At 54.8% G+C, this 22,314-nt stretch overlaps 10 protein-coding genes across 10 annotated transcripts; 4 read left to right on the plus strand and 6 right to left on the minus strand.

The window, feature by feature from the left end:
• Positions 1–564: 564 nt before the first annotated feature.
• On the plus strand, positions 565–2,356 carry W97_01391 (uncharacterized protein; the record flags this gene model as incomplete). Its single annotated transcript, XM_007779298.1, has 6 exons — positions 565–790; positions 839–1,028; positions 1,086–1,359; positions 1,410–1,484; positions 1,538–2,136; positions 2,185–2,356. The coding sequence occupies 6 exons, from the start codon at positions 565–567 to the stop codon at positions 2,354–2,356; spliced, it is 1,536 nt and encodes a 511-aa protein (XP_007777488.1).
• Positions 2,357–2,655: 299 nt separating this feature from the next.
• W97_01392 (uncharacterized protein) lies at positions 2,656–3,024 on the minus strand (the record flags this gene model as incomplete). The annotated part of the gene is made up of 1 exon (XM_007779299.1): positions 2,656–3,024. The coding sequence occupies one exon, from the start codon at positions 3,022–3,024 to the stop codon at positions 2,656–2,658; it is 369 nt and encodes a 122-aa protein (XP_007777489.1).
• A 1,388-nt stretch (positions 3,025–4,412) lies between these two features.
• On the plus strand, positions 4,413–6,078 carry W97_01393 (uncharacterized protein; the record flags this gene model as incomplete). Its single annotated transcript, XM_007779300.1, has 4 exons — positions 4,413–4,629; positions 4,683–5,221; positions 5,270–5,501; positions 5,654–6,078. The coding sequence occupies 4 exons, from the start codon at positions 4,413–4,415 to the stop codon at positions 6,076–6,078; spliced, it is 1,413 nt and encodes a 470-aa protein (XP_007777490.1).
• A 512-nt stretch (positions 6,079–6,590) lies between these two features.
• Positions 6,591–7,489, plus strand: W97_01394 (uncharacterized protein; the record flags this gene model as incomplete). Its single annotated transcript, XM_007779301.1, has 2 exons — positions 6,591–6,651; positions 6,726–7,489. The coding sequence occupies 2 exons, from the start codon at positions 6,591–6,593 to the stop codon at positions 7,487–7,489; spliced, it is 825 nt and encodes a 274-aa protein (XP_007777491.1).
• Positions 7,490–7,929: 440 nt separating this feature from the next.
• On the plus strand, positions 7,930–9,937 carry W97_01395 (uncharacterized protein; the record flags this gene model as incomplete). The annotated part of the gene is made up of 2 exons (XM_007779302.1): positions 7,930–8,424; positions 8,477–9,937. 2 exons carry the CDS (start codon positions 7,930–7,932, stop codon positions 9,935–9,937), a joined length of 1,956 nt encoding a protein of 651 aa, XP_007777492.1.
• Positions 9,938–10,415: 478 nt separating this feature from the next.
• On the minus strand, positions 10,416–11,255 carry W97_01396 (40S ribosomal protein S5; the record flags this gene model as incomplete). The annotated part of the gene is made up of 3 exons (XM_007779303.1): positions 10,416–10,733; positions 10,808–10,991; positions 11,113–11,255. The coding sequence occupies 3 exons, from the start codon at positions 11,253–11,255 to the stop codon at positions 10,416–10,418; spliced, it is 645 nt and encodes a 214-aa protein (XP_007777493.1).
• A 687-nt stretch (positions 11,256–11,942) lies between these two features.
• On the minus strand, positions 11,943–12,983 carry W97_01397 (uncharacterized protein; the record flags this gene model as incomplete). The annotated part of the gene is made up of 1 exon (XM_007779304.1): positions 11,943–12,983. The coding sequence occupies one exon, from the start codon at positions 12,981–12,983 to the stop codon at positions 11,943–11,945; it is 1,041 nt and encodes a 346-aa protein (XP_007777494.1).
• Positions 12,984–13,394: 411 nt separating this feature from the next.
• Positions 13,395–14,773, minus strand: W97_01398 (uncharacterized protein; the record flags this gene model as incomplete). Its single annotated transcript, XM_007779305.1, has 4 exons — positions 13,395–13,816; positions 13,874–14,038; positions 14,090–14,565; positions 14,622–14,773. 4 exons carry the CDS (start codon positions 14,771–14,773, stop codon positions 13,395–13,397), a joined length of 1,215 nt encoding a protein of 404 aa, XP_007777495.1.
• Positions 14,774–15,801: 1,028 nt separating this feature from the next.
• On the minus strand, positions 15,802–18,501 carry W97_01399 (uncharacterized protein; the record flags this gene model as incomplete). Its single annotated transcript, XM_007779306.1, has 5 exons — positions 15,802–16,001; positions 16,183–16,621; positions 16,690–17,622; positions 17,671–17,775; positions 17,983–18,501. The coding sequence occupies 5 exons, from the start codon at positions 18,499–18,501 to the stop codon at positions 15,802–15,804; spliced, it is 2,196 nt and encodes a 731-aa protein (XP_007777496.1).
• Positions 18,502–19,635: 1,134 nt separating this feature from the next.
• W97_01400 (uncharacterized protein) lies at positions 19,636–21,885 on the minus strand (the record flags this gene model as incomplete). Its single annotated transcript, XM_007779307.1, has 8 exons — positions 19,636–19,704; positions 19,819–19,936; positions 19,997–20,108; positions 20,157–20,757; positions 20,813–21,024; positions 21,083–21,457; positions 21,541–21,689; positions 21,737–21,885. 8 exons carry the CDS (start codon positions 21,883–21,885, stop codon positions 19,636–19,638), a joined length of 1,785 nt encoding a protein of 594 aa, XP_007777497.1.
• Between the last annotated feature and the right edge of the window lie 429 nt (positions 21,886–22,314).

A 22,314-nucleotide genomic window follows, 5' to 3' on the forward strand; every position in this document is an offset into this window, starting at 1 on the left:
AATGGCTTGTCTTTGGTTCTTGCGGTTCGTACGATGGCAATAGGCGTTCGTGTGCGGTATGTTTTTGCTACGGCGTTTCATAGAGGAGTTGAGGTTTGCATTCTTAGAATCAGGTCTTTCTCAACCGCCTACGTATTGCCCGATCCATCAGGATTGATAACATGCACAGGTGTATCTTTTTGGTGACACGCGGCATCAGCCAGACGGCCCGCAACGCCCCGTTCCTCCCAGCCCCGTTCAAGCGCATCCATGCAAATTGATCCTCTGCAGATGAACGGGCCAATCGGGGATCTCTCTGCGGGCGGGGACCCCGGAGCAGTTCAGATCCTCGTAACCTCATGCAACGCGTGCTATCCTATCGAACGAGGCTGTTGCATCTCGGAACAAATCAGTGTGATGATAAGACGCTAAAGCTCAGCGTCCTCACAATCAAACCACTTGCCCCATGCAGCTGTGATGTAGCGGCTTGTGCTGTGCCGCTTCGTGCCTACAAGTAAGGTTCCTCCATGAACTCTCACTTCCCCTCTCTCCTAAACACTTCTACGGATATCGTGAGAGATGGCGATGGCTGATACATGGCCAAGCTCATCCGTATCGCTGCCTATTGTAGCTCTTCTAATATGGATTGCGTACATTTTTGGGCTTGCGATTTACCGTGTCTATCTCAGTCCCATCGCCAACTTTCCAGGCCCAAAGCTTGCGGCGCTCACCTACTGGTACGAGTTCTATCACGAAGTCATTCTGAGAGGCCAATATACGTTCCGCATAAATGACTGGCATGACAAATATGGTGTGTTGTGATAGTATACCGTCGTTTCTAGCTGGCTGAGATATACAGGGCCGATCATCCGGGTTACGCCAGATGAACTGCACATTAGAGACAGCGATCACTGGGATGAGCTTTACGGAAATAACCCGAAGGCCGACAAGTACGAGCGCTTCGCAATCAAGTTCGGTAACAACAGCTCGATGTTTACAACTTCCAATGCTGCCCTCCATCGCATCCGTCGTGCTGCACTGAGCCCAATGTTCGTGATCTATGTACCGCTGGTGACAGCGAAGAGTGGTTCTCTAATGTAGCAAAGGTTCTCGAAACGGCAAATCACCAATCTCCTGCCGGTAATTCAGCAAAAGGTAGATCTGGTGTGCAGTCGACTCTCAGAGTATGTGGAAACAGGCGAAGTTCTCGCTATCAGCAACATATGGGCTGCTTTTGCTGCCGATGTAATCACCGAGTACGCGTTCAGTCTCTGCTACGATCAGCTGAAGTCGCCGGGCTGCGCGGAGAACTTCCGCGACGCCTTCCTAGCTATGAGCGAATTTGGTCATCTAGCAGTCCAGTTTCCGTGGATCATGAAAGTTTGTAACCCAATTCCTCTGTCCGGGTGCGCACGTTAATCTACACGAAGGTTGTGAAATCACTACCGGATAGCATCAGTGAGAGAATGAACCCGCCGCTCAGCAGGATTCTGAAATTTCAACGAGTAAGCCAGGTTGTACAATGGATTGATCAGCAACACCCAATGACACTTCTAAGGACTTGAGAGTTATGCTTTCTCGCATTGCCAGTGGAGATTCTCAGAGGCCGAAGAATTCAGGCCATCCCACCATCTTTGAGGAAGTGCTTCGAAGCAATTTGCCACGCCAGGAGAAGTCGTTCCATCGTCTCGGAGAGGAAGCGCAACTAGTCGTGGGGGCTGCAGTGATGACTACTGCCGGAGCCATGAGTATAGCGAGCTTCCACATCATCGACCAGCCGCGAATCTACGAGAAGTTGCGGGAGGAGCTCCGCGAAGCTTTCTCTGACCCTTCGGCTCCCATTGGCTTGCTGCAATTAGAACGATTACCCTACCTCAGGGGCTGTGTCCAAGAAGGGATCAGATTATCTTACGGCCTTTCCTCCCGCCAACCCAGAATCAGCGACACGCCAACAAGATACAAAGATTGGGTGATACCTGCTCACGCGCCAGTCGGAATGAATATTATCGATGTCCACCACGACGAGGAACTGTATCCAGACTCGCATTCTTTCATTCCAGAGCGATGGCTGGGCAACCCCAAGGCCCCCAATGGCTCGCCCCTCGATCGATACTTCGTCGCTTTTGGCAAGGGACCCAGATCATGCCTTGGGATCAAGTACGTGAAGCTAGTACAAGTTTAGGCCAAATGCTAACAGCGCCAAAGCATGGCTTACGCTGAGCTTTACTTGGGCCTGGGGACCGTCTTCCGCCGTTTCGCTTTCGAGTTGTATGAGACTGATGTTACTGATGTTGAACTCGCGCATGACTTTACGTTACCAAGCCCAAGGTTGGATTCAAAAGGTGTACGCGTGAGGGTAAAGCCATTTGATATCTAAAGCCGTGGTGCTTTTCGCGGAGAGTATCATGGGGAGGCGAAATTCGCTCTTTTATGCCCTTCATCCGTCTAAAATCCTTGATTTTCTTAGGAACCTAGTTCATCCAATCTGAACATCTTTTGCTTGTTCTACACCGGGGAGCCTAGGTCTACGCTAGGGGGAAAAATAGAAAGCGGGGCAATAATGGGCAAGTCAGAGGTATCATCCACTGTACGCTACACACTAAACCTACTCTTTACTCGCAAAACCGCTTCCACAACGGGCATTGATGCAAACCCGGTTTTTACAACCATTCACGTCTACTCCCTGCTCCTCGCTTTCAGAGTCAAATTGGCCCCATAACGCGCCAGCAGCTTCAAGCCCGCCGCAAAGCCATTCTCAGCCGCTTCATGCGTCGGCGTCCAACCGGAGTCATCGCTTGCATTCACATCCGCTCCATTTTCCAGCAGCAGTCTCAACACACCCTCGTGCTTGTGCTTGGTCGCGAGGAGCAAAGCCGTGGACCCGCAACTGTCTCTCTCGTCGATATCAACGTCGCGGTCGAGAAGGGGTCTTGACAACTGCTTCATGGCCTTTCTCGGCGGCGATGTGGAGCCAGGCCTTCCACTCTTGGCCGTCAGACTCAGCCGCAGAAGCGGAAGTGTGGGTGGGAGGCCTGTTCTGCACATGGTTCGGTGGGTTCAGCGGAGCTGGATGTCCGATATGTCAAGGGGATAATTCCGGGTCGAACATGCTGGTAGAGGCAGAGCGGCTGTTTCAGCCCACGGACAGGGGCTGCGCAGGCGTACTTGCCGCGCTGGCTGCGCTAGAGGAGCTGGCGTCGAAAAGCCGTCCTCTCCGACTCTCCATAGGACTGGACTTCGGATTCTTGGTGAACATCTAAGCATCAAGTGGTATTGCGGCACCTGATGTTCGTTGACCGGCGTGCCCTAGCTGTGCTGACGGAGGGACAAGCAAGGCCGATGTAGGAATAGACGGTGGATTGCCACGACATGCGTTCTTATATATAAGGAATCAAGGCACGACTTTAATTCATTCTATTCTATAGAGCTTCTTGCAATGACGATGTGAGAACTCGTACATTCCTTTCAAAGTGTGTTTCAATCCGAGTAGCCTTGAAGCACAAGCTACCATTGCATAGGAGTACCATCGAAACTCAAGAACTCACCCGAGCCATTTTGCTTCGTTGCATTGTCGATCTTATCCACGATGCCATCGACGCTGTCCTTCACCTCAACGAATCCTTCGGGGATGCCGAAGAACTGGAAGCAGGACAGTAGACTTGACATTATCAAAGTTCTGCGGACGTTGATTAGGAGAGCAGAGGTGCACCTGATGTCTCCTCCTCCCTTACCAGACGACTCACAAGCGCAAGGAACCGGCCACAACGTCCTATCTGAAATGGTGCTTGCCAATCCGAAGCCGTGAGCGTAGATACTGATCCATGCGGCTCCTCAAGTACCGAGTCTGCTAACGCTGGCCTGGTGCACATCTGCGAAAGTGAAGATGCTTTTGGTAACCAGGGCACGAGTTGTGGCCAGCTGGCGGAGTTCGAAGCCGATACCCACTTCCTCCCTGCAGCGGAGGCGACATCTGTCGAGGAATAATCACAAGTGGTTTGGGTGATAGTAGCTGCGAGTCCACGGCGATATCGATCTTGCCAAGCTTGCTGACTCTGCAGTGTCAGCATCTGCAGCAGGGGTGATTCGGAGATACTGTAGGAGTACCCCTACAGTACTATAAGCTTCTACGCCATTGTACGCCAGCACAATAAGCTGCCGGAGCGTTGTCAGATAACGCGAGCTCTGCAGGTGCAAGCGAGGGTCAAACAGTATGAGTGGCAGATTCGCGTGGGGACCTCTAGTTGCAGAATAGGCCTCAGACTCTGACACTCTTTGGCGCAACGGACAGTATTAGCATATCGGGGCAGTTGGCACTGAGTACTCAAAGCGTTGACGGTAGTGTTGGAGCATGTTAAAGTGAGCTCCAAACGCAGGATCTCCTGCTACTTTCCGTGAAGGCACATATCGCAGCTATGCAAGACATCTTCCGCACGATGGCCGTTTGGTCGTTGCTTCCAGCGGTTTTTGCTGGCAGCTATCTCCTCTACTGCGTCGCCCTCGTTGTGCACCGGCTCTACATCAGCCCGCTGGCAAAGTTTCCAGGGCCGAAGCTGGCGGCAGCGACGCAATGGTACGAGACGTACTACGAGATGCTTTACAACGGGGGTGGGATGTTTACCAAGCGGATCAAAGAGATGCGCGAGCAATACGGTAGAGGTGACGAACTCTAGCTACGCGACTTTGAGGCTCTAACACTTCCAAAGGCCCAATCGTCCGTATCAATCCATGGGAGCTCCACATCGACGAACCGGATTATTACGAAACCATCTACGCTCCATCGGCGCCGTATGACAGTCTCAAAGTCTTCGAGGCTCGTTTCAATATACCCAAGGCCGCCTTCTCGACTGCGGACCACACAGCACACAAGCATCGGCGAGCTGTATTGAACCCCTTCTTCACCAAGAGCAAGATACAAGCTCATGGTCCGTTCATCCAGAGTCTTGTTGATACCATATGTGCGCGCTTGACCGCCGAGTATGCCGGCAGACAGAAACCAGTCAAGTTCAATGGTATGTTCGCGTGTCTCGCTGGAGACGTCATAACAAACCTGGCTTTTGGCAAAGAGTACGACCTTTGCTTGAGCGAGGACTGGGAGACGCCGTTTACGAAAGGGATGACGAACCTTGTGTCTTCAACGCACCTGACAACCCAGTTCGAGTGGGTTGTTCCGTTGATGAACTGTATCCCGGACAGGATTATGGCAATGTCGCCTCTGTTCCAGCCGATCATCGAGTTTCGCCATGTAGGTCGAAGCGCGTGAAGTTGGAAAACCTAGCTGACACATCTCCAGGGGCTGAACCACCGTATCAAAGAGCTTTTGAAGAAGCGGCCCAAGGAGAGAGATACGGGAGGAGATACAGTCTTCGAAGTGCTTCTGAACTCCAAGCTTCCTCGCGAGGAACTGACCGAAGAGCGTCTGCAGCATGAGGCTGTGAGCATCGTTGGTGCGGCTTTCGACACAACGAGACAGGCTTTGACGATGGTGTGCTTCCACATCATCGCAAACCCAGACATCTATCAACGTCTGCATCAGGAGCTAGTCGATGCCATTCCAGATCCCGACAACATGTTGGCCTGGACCGACTTGCAGAAACTGCCATATCTGTCCGCTTGCATCGGAGAAGGCGATTAGGCTCGCGCGAACTACGCATAATATATCCTGACAAACGTGAAGGTCTCCGCATCGGCTATGGCACCGTTCAACGCTCGCCTCGGATATCGCCAAGAGAGTTCCACTTCAACGGATATACTATTCCGCCTGGTACACCCGTCTCCCAGGACTCTTATCACATGCATTCCAACGAGCGGGTGTTTCCCGACAGCACCACGTACAGGTCCGAGAAGTGGCTCGGCGATCCCAAAAGCCCCGACGGCGTGAAACAGCTATCTCGGTACATGGTGGCGTTTGGTCGTGGCGCGAGAATGTGCCTAGGGATGCAGATGGCATATTGCGAGTTGTACCTTATGGTTGCGTCGCTGATGCGGAGGTTCGAGTTCGAGCTTTTTGAGACGGATCGCTCGGATGTGGACTTCTATAGAGACGCGTTGACGCCGCAGGCGAAGCCGGATAGCCAAGGTGTAAGAGTGCTGGTAAAGTAGGCAATAGCGAACGGTGCAGCGCCGTGGTGTTCATCTTGTCGTGAGAAGTTTCGTTGCTCCAGGTCATACAGCAATAACAAAATCTGGAGATACTGAATTACGGAACGGTTGAAGGGCGGGAGAGGACCGAAGCGGATCTGATGCTTCGCAAACTACCGTATCACCGTTGAGAGCGCGTGATATCTCCTTCTTACATTGGCACTTCGCTCTTAGTGAGCGATCTGCCAAAGCGTCGAAAGGTAAGAGTACGAAGAACCGCCAACTGCGAGAGGGTGTTGTTGAGGAGGAGGAGGTCCGGCTATGACTTCCTCTTAGGGATTAGGCACAACTCATGTCATAGGGCGGAGCAAACACCAGGATAACCAGACGGGACCATCTGGAGTCATTGGATTCCCGTCATCCTTCAGGGAGTGACTGTATATAAAAGGCCGGCGATGTGTTCAGCATCCGCAGGATATTGTGCTTAAGCACTCAATGCTAGACTAACAACAATTACCCAAACTGCAGCCACAATGGACTCTCACACCTATCCCAAGGGAACAGCTAACAGCGTCAATCGCTACAGAAATCGAGGTGATATTGCTCTGATCTATCCTAACAATCACAAGGCTTTGGTCCAAACAACGCGGATTACTGACTCAATCCAGCAACCTACGATGCCCCAACCATCCACGCCCTCGTCAACTCCACCCCCGTCCTCCACGTCTCCTTCGTGCCCGACCTGACAACCCCCGTCCCAGCCATCCTCCCCATGATCGGCAAAATGGGGCTCTACCCCCCAAACGCCTCTCTTGACAACGACGCAGAGAGCTGCTACCTCCACGGCTACGTCTCCTCGCGCCTCATGAAGCTGGCCACCACGTCTCATTCTCCCGACGGCGACCCAGGTCTCCCTGTTTGCGTCGCCGCCACCAAGGTAGACGGGCTCGTGCTGTCCCTGACGCCGAACTCGCATAGCTACAACTATCGCTCTGCGGTGCTGTTTGGGGTTGCGACGCTCGTGGAGGACGTGGACGAGAAGTTGTGGGCCATGGAACTGATTACCAACGCGGTGGTGCCGGAGCGTTGGAAGAATACCCGTGTACCGCCGGATGGCGCGGAGATGCAGTCGACGCGGATATTGAAAGTGAGGGTTACGGGGGCGAGTGGGAAGGTGAGGGAGGGCGGGCCCAATGATGAGAGGAAGGATATGAAGAGAGAGGAGGTGCTGGACAGTGTCTGGACGGGAGTGGTGCCGCGCTGGGAGGTGCTGGGGAAGCCGGTGGCGAGTTCGTATAATAGGGTCGAGAAGGTGCCGGAGTATTTGGGGACTTTTGTGCAGGAAGAGAATGAGAGGAGAGAGATGGAGGCGAAGGATGCCGCTGTTAAGGTGGCGCCGCAGAGAAAGTCCAAGAAGACCGAGGAGGACTAAGACACGCCCTTGGAAGTACGGATTGACGACGATATTCCGAAGATATAGCTTTGCGTTGTATTTCAACCATGCTACGTAAAGTATGAACCATCCTTCTAGAAACAGGGAGTAATGTAGAAAAAAAGGGACTGTAGAGCTTTGAAATTAAAGCATAAAGCGAAGATAACCATACGAACACTTATCGGTAATCTGATCGTTTTGATTGAGCAGGTTCATAGGGATGTGTGGTGAGCGACTTTCAGGCTAAGAAGTGGCTGCAAGATACTACAGTAGGGTGCTGCACGTGCCCACGCGCCCTTGCCGTTCCCTCGGCGACTGCGCCCGTAAACATGCCCGGCCGCATCTTGCATCTTTTTCATCTGCAGCCACCAGCTACCATTGAGAAATCATATCCCAGCACAAACTACCTTACACGCAGCATAATACAAAGCTCAGCACCGATGGACCCACCCGTCCTCTTCCCCGCCTCACCAGGCATGCCTCTCTTTCCCCTCTCCCCCGAGCGCATCAACGGCACCCGCCCACCCTACAGCAGCAACAAAGACCTCCCCCCGCTCCCACAATCGCCCTCTCTACCCAACCTCTCCGACGACGTCTTCGGCGGCAGCCACGACTTCAGCACCTCCCCCTTCCGACTCCTACGTTCGCACACTCGGAATGGCTCAGACGCGAACGTGCAGGGCATGGTCGCGCGCTTCAACAGCCTCGAGATCCGCGATCACAGGGAGGGCAGCAAGCGCGATGAGATTGCGTTCAAGCGCGCGGAGATGGCGCGGGATATGGCGCAGAGCAGTTTGGTGAAGTGTGAGGCGGAGCGGGATGCGTTGAAGCTGGAGGCTGCGAATCGGAAGGAGGAGGGGCGGAAACTCAAGAAGGAGCTGGAGGAGAGTAGGGAGAGGGAAAGGAAGGTAGGGAAGCGGTCTGAGGTTGTTATGGTAAGTTTTGTCCAGCTGGGGATGTAGAGAGGTGCTTACGACTGGGCTGCAGGAAGAATATCAGCGCGAGAAGGAATCCTTCGCCCGCGCGCAGGCACTCTACGAGAAAGAGAACAAGCGCTCGAGGAAGGAGGCTTTCAAGTGTTCTTCTGCGTTGGTCAAGATGCAGGAAGAGCTGAAGGCAACACGAACATCCCTACGCATCACACAATCAGGCTTCGAGACCGAAAAGTCGAAGTCGGCCAAGAGGGAGCAAGAGACTTTTACAGCACAATATCAGCTTGTTGCCGTGCAAGAAGAGCTCGCGAAAGCACGCGCACAGATCAAGATTGTCGAGGAGGAACGAGATGCGCTGAAGACCAGCTTGAAGGAAGAGGAAGTTGCAAGGATCGCAGCTGAAGGCAGGATCGCCCTTCCGGTGTCGACCAAAGATGAAGAGGACGAGTTCGACTCACCGAGAAAGTCTCCCAGAAAGCAGCCGAGGGTAGACCCGGATACGGATAACAAGGAGAACATGCTGCCCACGCGAGCAGTCGAGCTCAAGGCAATGCAGCAGGAGCTGGACTTGGAGAGGCGGAAACGAGAGAGGGCAGAAATGCAGGTCGACTTCATGAAAATGGAGTGCCAGTTCTTGTGCTGCTCCTGCCGGGTCGCGGAACAGCATGGGGTTCAATATACCCACGATCAAAGCCTTGCGAAAGAGGTAGAGGAAATCAAGACTGCCTTGTGCCATAATCTCACGCCACCTTCAAGTCATCACGAAGACGATGAGATGGTCGATGCCATCGACGGCACTACGAATAAGCCCGATTCAATCTCCGTGGCCGACGAGCGGTCTCCAACACCGCCAGCTAGCCCCAAAGAAGAGATGGAAGAGACGACAGGGGCTGCAACAGAGATCGCCTTCTCGCCCACCTCAGGCACCTTCCAGCGCATACCGCCCACGCCCCAAGCCACAGAGCCAGCCGCTCCACCCGCAGCACCACAACCCTTCACCGAGATCACATGGAACCAAGCTCCGCCGGCAACCCACGATGACGAGAAGACCCCCCTCAAGGCCAAGAAACCCCGTCCCCTCTTCGAAACCCTCCCCTCAACCGACAGCAACAAAGAAAACCACATCCCGACCGCCTCGCCCCCAACCTCCCCACCCACCCTCTGCACCTCTCCAGCCGATCCAACAACAACCCCTCCACCCTCCCACACTGCCTTCCCACACACACCTCTCTACCGCGAACTCGCCCTCCCACCAACGACGATCCCGATCCACTTCAGCCCGGCGCCACCGCGGACGCTGCCAGGGACGCCCTCGACGATCGCGCAGCAGCCCAGCAGCCGGGAGCTGCCTTTCGACAGGGAAGCGGCGCTCGAGGCGATCAGGCAGCGCAGAGGCAGGGCGAGGAGTTTGGCTAATGGGCAGGCGACGCCGATGAGGGGGTTGGTGGTCGGGGTCAGGGGGGAGAGGAGGGATTGTAGCGCGCCTGCGTTGAGGGGTGGATGGGGTGGGAGCTGAGGCAAAAGTTGAGAAGAGATTAGAGGAACAGATGGGAATGATGGTAATGGTAGTTATTGGCACAGTTGGCTTTGGTGGAAGGCAGGACGGTGAAGTGATGGTAGAGGAGCTTGGGACTTGCATTGGACTACAGTATACCTACAGCGTGGCGCTTTGGGGAGCTTCTGTTACACAATTCGCGATAACGCTTAGCGGCATTCTTGGAGTCGGAGGAGCGAGATCCGTCGCTTGGTTTTTGGTGTATAGTCAATCGTTCAGCTGGAGAACATTTAGTAATCTGAAACGCAAGCTGTACTAATCACCCGCTCTTCTGGTCAATTTCTGTCAGATTCGCTGCGAATTGCAAGGACGCAGCCAACCTGCGGCGGATCGTGCAGAAAGCATACTATTTCCGCTATCTGCTGCGAAAACATCTGAACACCATGCAGCGGTTCCGTGGATCCATAATGCGCATACAAAGCTCCAACCCCCAGTCCCTTTACCGATTGCTCTTAGCCACACGCTCCAGCTCGTCCTTCTTCTTGATAGCATACGAGTTGCTGCTACCCTTCGCAGCGTTGATCAGCTCTTCCGCCAGGCACTCAGCAATGCTCTTCACGTTCCTGAACGCGGCCTCACGGGCGCCGATGGTGAGGAGGGCGATGGCCTGGTTGACGCGGCGGAGAGGAGAGACATCGACGGCCTGCCGACGGACGGTACCGGCGGAACCGATGCGGGTGGAGTCTTCGCGGGGACCGCAGTTGACGATGGCGTCGACGGCGACTTGGATCGGGTTCTGGTCGGTCATGATGTGGATCTGTGGGAGAAGCCCGTTAGAACCTTTGTACGCATATGTTCTGTGTGGACCACAGGTGACCGAGTGCAACCTACAATCTCGAAGGTGTGTGCGACTATCCGGACAGCCATGAGCTTCTTGCCGTTGTTGCGGCCGTTCATCATGAGGGAGTTGGTCAGGCGCTCGATGATCGGGCATTGCGCCTTCCTGAATCGCTTGACGGCGTATCGGCCAGCGGAGTGCGAGATGTAGACGGGCGATCGGATCTGGATGTAGTCGCTATGCAAGCAAATCCGTCAGCAATTGAATGCTAGCACGCCGCATCTCCCCTCCGCATGTTGTGACCATATCTCTTTCTTGCTGCTTCTTCCCCGCGTTTCCAGACAATGGGGCGTCCTACGTCAAGGAGATATCCCGAATCTCAACATCCTCGTAGCTCCACTTGTTGAACAGCTTGATGCTGCCAATCTCCTCGGTGACCTCCTTCGGCAGAACTGCGTAGCCGGACTGGCTTTCGACTTCGACCTCGCCTGCGTCCGACATATTGACCGTTTATCGAGTGTCGGATGGTGTCAGAGGTTTGTAGGGCGCGGTGTAGTCGTGTGAAGGGTCGGCGGTATCTCCAATTGTCGTTGTCTTGGTGGTCCGAAAATGCCATGGTGGGCTCGGCTTCGGCCCGCCGGTTTTTCCGCCCGGTTGGAGTTGAAACTCTTGGCAGTCGAGCTCGTCGAAGATAAGTACCATTTCATTGTAGATTATTTTGCCGTCTGCGGAATGTAAATCATGCATAAATACATGGTAAGACAAACTCGCTACACGGTTGTGGATTCTGATTTCATAGACTATGGCAAGGTATGGCCATAGGAGTGAGTGCTCTAAGAGCTATACATTGCACAAGTGCCTTGACGTGCACATTTTAGATTATGATTCCTTTTTGAGAGAGAACTAATTAGGCCCTAGTAATTTAGGTGATTGTATTTAAATAAAACTTCGATCGCAAAAGTAACTACTGGCGGATAGCTGTCTGGTATCTAAGAACTAGGTAGCAAAACTCCGAACAGCATCGCATGCCAGCACCGCTAAGAACGCATAAGAATATAATCCAGAAAGCTCTACCCGCAGCTCTCCACCCCAGCCATGCGGCACCTCTGCACAGCAGAAGTATAACGCCTGTTCTCCTCCATAACCACTCCCTCACTCCCCCCTCTCTGTTTCCCCAGCCCTCCCGCCCTAAACTCCACCCCCAACTGCATCCACAGCTGTCAACTCCACACTGACCCCAACCCCCCACAGTTCCCTCCTGTGCCTCGTCCGCGCATCCCCATTCCCATCCAGCACGAGCTGTTCCGGGAACGTCTCAACCAGCAGCCTGACCTCCTCGCGCGGGACCCTGTACATAACATACACCCTGGTCTCCGCATGCGTGCGCCCCTCGAGATTCATGCACAGCTCCTTGAGTTTCGGATCATACGGGTACCGGAAGAACGTCTCGAGATGAACAACCGGCCGCTCCTGCTGCTGATGCTGCGGCGGCGGTGGAGGAGGAGGTGGAGGCGGGGGCGGGGGCTGTAGTTGGTGGTTCCCGCCCGCTATCCCAGCCTGGATGTGTTGGATATGCTGCTGGAACTGCTGATGCAGCGTCAGGTTCGCGTGTTGGGGGCCGTGGTTGTGGGCGTGAGGATGATGCTGCCCGGCCCACGCGCCGTTGGCCTGGACCAGCCCGAGCGGCGGCAGCAGGAAGCCGCTGCGGTAGAAGATCGCCAGCCGTTTCAGCTTGGGCAGGTCGGCTTGCAGGCTGCGATGCGTGTCTGCGGACCCGAGATATGCGGTCCAGAGCTTGACGTCCTTGTCGCGCGTGCGCAGGAAGATGTCTGTGATCTCCTCGGACGCGGCGGACGCGGTGACGCGGAACATGTTTACGTCGCTGGGGTGCGAGAAGAGGAAGCGGTTGCTGCTGTAGAGGAGGGGTGCAGTTTCGGCGTAGACGGCGCGGCTGGTGCGGAGGAGCGAGGGAGTTAGATTGTGTGTTTGGTGCAGGCTGGGCCAGAGGATCGGACTCGTGGATGTGAGGACGAGGGCGTATATCTTGTCGCGGAGCTCGCGTGGAAGACGGAAGAGAGGGTTTGAGGGGCCTGCGGGAGCTTGTGAGGGCGTGGACGGCAGCTCGGGCGGGTCGGTCATAACGGTGTCGGTGTCGGTGTTGGACTTTGATGGCCGTGGCTTCAATTGAGCTTTCTTGCTTGAGCGTCGCAGTGGTGGAGTGGGTGCCATTGCTAGGGAGTCGTGTGTGCGACGGCGCATGTGAAGGAAGTCAGGGAAGCCGGGTCCAAGCAAGGGCAGGGAAAGGCCCGATCCGTTGCTGATTATGTAGGCTGCCCCCTCTGCCCTCCGCCGTCTCCAAACGGAAGCAACCAACACCGACGTTTCGTATATGCCCTCTTCGGAAGTGCGACCTAGAGAGAGCGGTTGCGCATAGTTTGTGAGATTAGAGTCACAGCTAAATTGATTTTACACGCTTTATGTATTGATAGTCCCCCAAGCAATCCGTCCACTGCAGCGATGAACTGCTGTCTGAGCAGCTACCGACACGCACTGGCACCACGCAGTCTCCCAGCACCTGAAGCAGCCCTGTCAAGTCTACCATACATTGATAACGCCTTCCCATCCGCCACACCGGCCACCTCAGATCCGACCCCAACCTTGCCGCCTAAGGTCATAGGCCCAGACATTCTTGAACGTAAGCTCATAATCGCCTACATCCGTGGCCGTTGTGTTTCCCTCAAGCGGTGCGCCGCCACCAGAGCGAAAGAGACAGCCCATGCCAGCCGGCACGCCATGATTCTCGATGACGAAGGCGCTGAAAGAATTGCACGAAGTGTATCGAATTGGAGATGTAACATTGCCGACCTCGGCGTCCATCCGCGCCTTGGCCTTGTTGACGGCCGTGATGTTGGTGCAGACCTCGGCGCAGAGTGTGGGGTTGTAGACCTGGTTGTAGAATTTGATGTCGATAAGCTCTTTGTCTTCGATCTCTTCGTTCGGGAGGCCATTGAAAGGATATGGGCGTATGAAGTGACGGATATAGGGAGCACGCCGGCTGTAGTCTGGTCATGGTTAGTCTGCGGGTTGTGCGTGCTACTCGAGAAGCGACCAGGACATACCGTTGGAGGACTCGATAAGGGCGTGGAAAGCCTTGCCGTCAGCATCCTTCGGCCCAAGGAACCGGCCCTTGTTGGTGGCACTTTCCGTGGTCACGGCTGAGCCGAAGAGAACGCACTTGACGACGGCCATCCCAGGAGGGTTGGGACAGTTCGGACCGGGAACGACTGTAACAGTTAGTCGGATACGTGCGCCGCCCACCAAGACCAACCACTTACCGACAGGCGATCTCTCCACGAAGATGTTGATACCCATGCATCTCTCATCCTCGTTGCAGATTGCTATGCAAAACTCAGGCTCGTACTCATCGAGCACAAACATGTCCAGGTAAGTGTTCGACTCGACAGCGCTATCCAGGGCGAGGAACGAGGTCTCCCACCACGGCCCGTACTCATCGAAGGAACCAGGGGCAGCGCCGGTCTCGTTCGCTATCGTTACATTGGTCGCAGCAGTAAACTCTAGAGAGACGCAGTCGGTGTTGCGCTTGGCAAAGTGGCGGCGCTCAGTGAGATTGAGGTACGGAGGGTCAAGCTTGAGATCCTCGCCATGGTGATAGAGTTTGGGATGGGTGACGTTGAAGCTGTATGCAGGCTGCTTGCCATGGATCCGCAGAATGCGGTCCCTACGCTTGGGAACATCAATATCAGTGTCGTTGTCTACGCGCCTCTTGGTGATGGTGGCATTGCCATAGGATCTGGAAACGGTCAGTCAGATCACAGATATGGCTTCGAATGTTTTGCAGCAACTTACTGCTCCAGAGGAGGCCAATTGACAAAGAGCCCAGGCATTGTACCAGTAAAGGGCGGCTGAACCTCAATAAGGGCGGCAAGCTCACTACCTATCCTCGAGCCCTGGATGAGGCTGGCCAGTGCCGGGAGGACAGCGAGAATGAGAGAGCGCATGATCGCTTATAGGAGTCGAAGACTGTAAGGCAAGGACCAAGCGTGACGGCTGACTTAAAGTGGAAGTATGAGAATCCGAGTAGCAGATGATGAGAGGTAAAGAACAGCAGAAGGCAGACAGGGACCGGCCTCCATTTAAGCCTGCAGGCTGAGGCAGAATAGGTTTGGTCAGGGATGCAACTGTGTTCTTCATGATACCGTTCCACGATAGCTCCTGTGAAGGTTAAAAGCAACACACGGGATCCCTGGTCGCTTCGCAAGGTCAACCACGGTACAGAACTATGACAAGGAAAAAACTTTCAAAATCAGTATCACTACCAGAGCTAAGAGCCATGAAGGCCACCCTTTCCATTCTCCATGTACTGGTAGCTCGTGAGTATCGCTCGTAGGCCGACAATTGTGATTCGCGACGTGCAAGTACGTTCGTACTGCCGTGCCATAGCAAATTCGAGCGGCGATTATGAGGTAAGTGCGGAGGCCATAGAGCGAGCTTCTAATACATTTCATTCGCTGTCGCGTGGTCTCTTAGTGTGACGAATCCGTATGGCAATCTGTCCTGTATACAGTATCCTCGGACTGAAACGGTTCCGAGCCACAATGGTGTATTGACGAGAACCAAGCTCCGTAGGCCCACTGTAGCGCGTCCGCTAGATCTGTACACTCAAACCGTGGTTCGTATTACTGGTAACGAACGGGTAGTTCCTGGCATTGACATTAGCCTTTAGTCTGATGCCTGCCGGTCTTGACCACATTCTCAGCACGGTGCGTCCACTCACAACCCCAATGCATACAACCCCAAGCGTTGCAGCTAACAGAGCCAAAACAGCATAGATTGGTATCGGTATCAACACTCATCCGCTCTACCAGAACGCACGAAACTATGAACAGCACCCAAATCCCCCAACGGACAGCCACAGCTTGTCTCGACCGCAAAATCCGGCACTCTCCCCCCAGCCAAAAGCGACCGCGCTTCCACCTTGTGTATTTTACCCTCCCCACCCAAACCATCCTAGCCACCTCCAAACCCCCTACCTAAACCTCGCAGTGCACCTCCCCATAACCTCACCCTGGCACACCAACTCAGCATTAAACTCGCTCCCGTCAAGCGTGAGGTAGATATCAAAGTAAACGCGGTAGAACGTCCCCTGCGGCGTATCCATGCGCTCAAAGTCCTTTTCCAGGTTTTTCCTGCTCAGATCCGAGGTAAGAGTAACGACCTCCTTGATGCCTGGATAGCGCGAAGCCGTCAGCAAACAGCATCCCAACAGACACCTCGTGGCAGGCAGGCGGTGCTGGGGGGTACGCGGAGGCTGAGTGATGCTGAGCCTTTGCCGCAACGGGCCCCCACGTACGGAGGAAAACCACCGGGTAAATGTGGAAGGGGGAAGATGGGAAGGGGCAGCACTTACGCGGATCCTTTGTATATTCCGGACAAACATCATCATCGCACGCATATAGCACATCCTCATACATGAGCGTCGCCCCCGGCGCGACCTGCCTAAAAAAGCTCACTTTCACCGGCTCGCCGATCTTGACCCGCTGGCCCTTCTGCACGAAGATCTGCCGCGTGTACTTGCACCTGTCCTTGCCGTCCAGCGAGGGCACGCGGTACTGCTCCGGGTGGTGGCCCTCTTTGAATGGCTGTAAGGTGGCCATGAGGTAGTGCCGCCGCGCGACGCGGTGCGTGACCACGCGCTCGGTGATGCCGGCCGTGACGGCGCCCTTTACGATCGCGGCGACGGAGTCCATGGGCCGCACGACTTTGGATTGGAATTGGGGCGGGACGTGGAGCTTGATTTGCTGGAAGAGGTATTCGGAGGCGCCGAAACCGCCGACGACCAGGACATTCTAGACAAAGCATCAGCACCTGCATATTTGGATTCGAGACGCGGAAGAGGAGGGATGTGTGCGCCTACCTGCAGCGTCCTATTCTGCGCCTGAATAGCAATGATCTGATTCCTCACCAGCTCCAAGATCCGGTTCACCACCGGCTCGAAGCACTGCAAGATCTCCTCATTCGTAAACGTCATGAACCCCTCCTCGATTCCCGCTTCCGGAAACTCGGCCTCGATGCCGACATCGACTGCCCACTTCTGGCCGTTGTTGCGGAAGTCCGCCTTTAGCCTGTTCTCGAAGTCCATGATGCACTTGGCATACACCTTCCCCGCGGTCCTCGAGCCATCCGGTAGTTTCATCTTCCGGATCTTCGCGCGCAGGATGTTGCTGAAGTTGCGGTTCAGGGCTGTCGAGCCGCATGAGTCGCCTGACCCGGCTGTGCACTCGGCGACGGAAAACGGCTGCTCCTCTTCGACTTCGTAGGCGATTAGGTCGACGGTGCCGCCACCGCAATCCACGATCAGCACTGCGTCTCCGACCTTGAGGTTCAGTAGTCCGGTCTTGGAGCAAAACTGAGCTGCGGCTTCGGGCTCAGTGATGAGCGTCAACCGGTTGTCGTTCTCGTCGCGCAGGAAGCCGGCTTGTATGGCGGCCTGCCTCGTTGCGGCCTTGCCGGCATCGTTCCAGATAGCGGGCACGGTCAAGAAGTACCGGATGTTGCGCTCCTCGCGGTTGAAAACCTCTCCCAGTGTCTTCTGCAATTGATTCCGCATAGCCTGTCGCAGGTGAAAGAGATAATCTGCGGCGACGTCGATTTCGGATTTACCTGGCGGGAGAGGAGGGAGGTTTATAGGGTCAATATAGGTGTTTCCGGATAGCATCAGCTGCAGCTTGAACCACTCTACTTTTTGCACACCAGGTTTTGGGTAGCCGGTTGGAGCCAGCGCGTCTGCGATGTCAGGCCCCCAGCCGACGACTTTCTGGTACTGGTCGTAGTAGAGGACGGTGGGGATCTGTGCGATATCAGTAGCCGAGCTGGCTGTATTTGGCTGGAAGTCTACCTTCTGTTTTGTCTGGTTTCCGGCACCTGGCCATTCTGTGATAATGTCCTCCTTCGCCTCGTTATTTGTCGCGAAAGCGAATGCTACACCAGAGAACGTGGTGCCCTGTTAACAATGATCAGCAAAGATCATCGTGCCCAAAGAAGACCTCGCAGAAGCTGTGATCGTCCAGCAAGAGCCTCAGAGCTGCACCTCGTAGCATCCAGAGGGTGATCGCAGGAGTCATCTGTGATAGTGCCAGAGGCGCCTCTAGCGCACTCTATGGGCCTGGATATGTACTGCTACTCCAACAGAGCATTCTGGGGTCCTTACAAAGTCAATCCCCACAATAAGCTGCGCCTTGCTCCTCCCCGGCCCTCCTTCCACCTCCACAGCAACCGGCCTGCCATGCTGCGGTCCCGCAGGCGGCGGTCCACCATGCGCATACTGGCCATACTGCTGTTGAACCGGATAACCCGGCGGCCCTTGAGGCGGCTGCTGGTACATCGGTTGCGGCGGCGGGTAACCATGACCCTGCGTCTGTATCGGGGGCGGGGGCATCGGGCTATGCGCCCTGACCTGCTGGTTCGGCGGGGCACCCAATCCATAGCCCGGCGGGGGATGGGTGTAGGACGGGGGCCGGCCGAGCGGGTTCTGGTGGTTCATTGGCAGCGAGGTGGTCGAGGAGCTGGCGTTCGAGGGCGCGGGCACTGGCGGCGACGTCTGTCCGTTTATGGCCGTGGTGCTGCTCAGCGACGGTGGGGTCGGGCTGCTGGAGGGCTGGGATACGTGATTCGAGGATTTGCGTCGTGAGCCCACGAGGTTTTTGAAGCGCGCGTTCATTGACGACATGGAAAGTAGGGAGTGCGCCGGAGGAGAGAGGGGCCAGAGACAGGCGGTGCTGAGGTGGGTGGGTGTTGTCGAAGGAGGGCTGGCGAGCTGGGGGCTGCTGCGCGTGCGGCTGAGGACTAGCGCTGCGGGTCAGCCCTGCTGATCGAGGGTGGAATATTGACGGCGATGGAGGGGTTCCTAAGACAAGAAAAAGACGAGAAAGACTGGTGATGAGCGAAGAGTTGAGGCTTCGTGGACAAGGCTCAAGATACGCTCTGGCTCAGCAGAACGGTGCTGACGGTCGGCCTTCACATGGGAACTTGCGCTGCAAGCAACGCTTGGGGTCGCTGGATCCTTCGCCTTGAGTCCGGATCTCTCGACCCTGGTCCGTAATACGGGACGATTCAGGTGCAGACACGCTTACCAAGAACGACGTGCGGATGATCCGCCTCAGGCAGGGACTCTCTTTTGTCCAGCGGCCTCATGCGAGCTCTGGCGGGACTTACTGTACGAGCAGGCTGACAGTATTTAGACTCGCGCTGCTGCTGCTGCTGCTTCTTCTCTGCTCCTGAACTTCAATGAACACACGCAAAAGCTGTCAAGTGCAGCAAACTGTATCTTGGCTAGACCCGTGGGCCCGAATTGAGTTTTGATTGAAGCTAGCTATCTACAGCTTCTTGTAACAAGCAGACCATCCATGCAATGCCTCGGTTCCATCGCCTACGCCGCCAGCAATTAACTGCAGACCACACCGATAACGCCTGACAAATGCTACAAGAGCCGAGAGCTGTGTCCTAGTGAGAGACCTCCGGTAGCGTGAAACGTACCTTGTGATGTTTTTTCCCGTTTTGTTGATTTTTCCTGTCTTACCAAGCTTACTCCCCTGCATCCTGACCGGCGGTGCAAGCCCTTGACGCCCCTGAAAAGCTCGATGGGGACAGCGATTGAGCAGCGAGAAGGGTGCCCTCGCTGCAGTGTGGCGTCTATATGTGCCCTTCCTTACAGGTTCTACGAAGCGGATAGCGAACGACTCGTACGGGCTGTGCGGGAAGCCTATATGTCAGACTCAAAACAATCTGAGTATATGTCCAGAAAGGACTTCGAGAGTGGGATTTCGTGGAGGGAACCTCAGCGAACTAGACCTTGGCTTTGGACTCAACCGGCTGGCGTGGTTACGCCGTTTGGAGATTGGCGCTTCTTCGCTGAACCATTCGTCTCTGTGCCCTGGAGGGTGCGATTAAAGTTGGTTAGCTGTAGAACTTCCGCAGTACTTAGTCAGTATCCACGGCGCCAGCCGTCTATATCCGTGAAAGCTTTTGTCGAAGGGGCGGGACGTACCTCCATGCCGGTCTCGGTGAAGCTGCGCTTGTTGCTGGGAACCTTGCTCTTCTTCTTTGCCTTCGCCTTCGTAGGTCGGACGTCACCCGGCTCGAAAACATCCGCAGGGAGGTCATAGCTAGGACAGTGTTATTTGATTGGATCGTACCACACTGCAGGTCAATTGGGCTCAGCTTACTTCCTTGTATGAATGATCCGGATAGAGTTGAGGTTAGGGTTGTACTGGTCCCATTCAGTGCATTGACGTTTGAAATCGCCGACAGGATAGGATATGTCGAGTGACTTGGCACCTGGAGAAGTGAGCGCATTTCATCCTGGGAGGAGTGACTGATACATACCATCTTGGAGCCCAATGCCGACGTAGAAAGTAGTTGTGTAAATGGTCGTCGTGCCGTCCTCGTTGACCTCAGGGGTTTCTCCAGAAGGCATTTTCGAGTTGGCCCCTTCGCCTTCAGCCGCTGCATTCTGCTTGATGTTCTTGGCTTCTTCAGTAGTTTCAGTCTTGTCGACTTGAAAATCCAGCTTTCCCTGACAAACCTGCTCTTCTTCATCTTTGCTCTTGCAGTGGTGAACTCGATCAAAACCCTTGTTGAAAGGCTGCACAAGTGCGACACCAGTATCGGACTGTTCGATCCCTGTGACAAGCCTCCTCACCTTAGATTGAACAAGGCCGGACCAGACATCGTGGGCTTCCTTCGTCTTGCTTGCAGCGATCACGCTCAGATAGTACTTGTAGCCCTGAGTGAAGAATGGGCTCTTCTCGAATAAGTCTTTCCACTGCTTCTTGCCATCCATGATCTGGTTAGTGATGCTCTTTGCGCGCTCGAGTTCCCGGATGATGACCTCTTTCGTGTAGTAGGAGATGTTGTGAGTAGCACACATTGATGGATAGGCGGGCGTGATGATGGGCATGATGTGACGCTTGTCCCCGGGATAGATCTGAGGTACATGTGTGAGCACTCAATACGAGCAAAGCACAATGGGCGGTACTAACCTGCGGATTCCATATTCTGACATCCAGCGGACCATCCTCTATCTCCTTCAACATAACCGGCCTGGGCCAGGGCCACTCCCACATAAGATGGAAGAACTTGTTGACCAAAGTGGCACCTGCTGCCATCGGGTAAAGTTGACAGATCCGCGCCACCATCATGGCCCAGGCGACTCCTCCTGGATAGCCCATAATGTTAGCATAGATCGCACGACCTGTAACGTAGTAGTTAGCAACAATCCTGTGCACTGTGGATATGCATCGCCCACTAACGTTGAGCCCAAAGTTTGACCGCCCGGAGAGCTTGTCTGAACGTCTTGACCTGAGGAACGAGTGCCAGCATCTCGTCAGTAACCCGAGTTCCGTTAATGCACTTCAAGTCGGTCTCGTCAAGGCCGCGCAGCAAGCTGTCCTGCTTCAAGTCTAGATCTAGAGGCACTGCTGACAGTGCCAACCGCGTGAAGATCAGATCTATACTTATGTCCAGGTACTTGATCTTGATGATGGGAACGTAAGCATCTCGCACTAGCGTGAGCTCAGTAATGGCGTCTTCTGACCCAATCTTTCTGAGGAGCGAAGGGAAGTGTTCGAAGAAGTCGTCCCGTGAAACATGCTTGGGTCCAACAACAAGCGTATCAATATCAGAGCCTAGTGAGTGCGATCGATGTCAGCAAGATACCCTATCCGCTGGAGCACGACGCGCGTCGTTCAGGACTGATTCCTGCACTGACCTGGTCCATAGACTCCCAAACGATAGCTTCCAAACGTGTGAACAGCACCGCCAGCATTCTCGATAACGGAAGGTGAAAGCCCCTTGAGGGTGCCCACGTGCTTGACAAACTCCTCTGTGACGCGCTGAAACAGCTTCAACACCTGTTGCCTGTAACCCATAAGCCGACGATCTGAAACGCTCCATGTGTTTCCCACCTTCGCTCTGTGTCTGCCTGGCCCTCGAAGTTGTTCTGGTTTTTGAGCTCCGTGATCATTGCCTCGTTTATCGCCAACTCCTTATCAGTCGGCAGCGCGGTCGAGATTGGCGGCGTAACACCCCACTGGCGTCCATGTTGAGCAGCCATGCTGGATGGTGCGTTGCGCTGGGAAGAGAGGTCAAGTTCGGCGGAGTAGAAGACGTGTCTTGCCGGCTTGTGACTGGAGAGTGCTGACGAGCTGTGCCGTGGGGATGTGCGCGCGTCGAGGTGTTCGGGCTAGAGATGTGATTGATTTCATCACGCAGAGCGCGGCCGTTTAGTTGGAGATAAAAAGGACAGACATGGTGCCGCACGCTGAGTGGTTGCGAGGGAAGTTGCTCACTGGATCAGTACCGTGTTGGTGAAAGTCGACGTTTGCTTAGGTAAGGCAATGTTCGCGCCAAGCCTTGAGATGGAAGTCGCAAAGCTCCAAGGCGGGAGGCGATCGCATCAGCATTTACGACAGAGAGAGTGTTAAATTAGCAGCCTGGTTCAGTCTAGCGAAATTTATACGGCTAGAGTATCACTGGTGCTTCA

Source organism: Coniosporium apollinis (assembly GCF_000281105.1).
Source record: "Coniosporium apollinis CBS 100218 chromosome Unknown supercont1.5, whole genome shotgun sequence".
Lineage (NCBI taxonomy): Eukaryota > Fungi > Ascomycota > Dothideomycetes > Coniosporium > Coniosporium apollinis.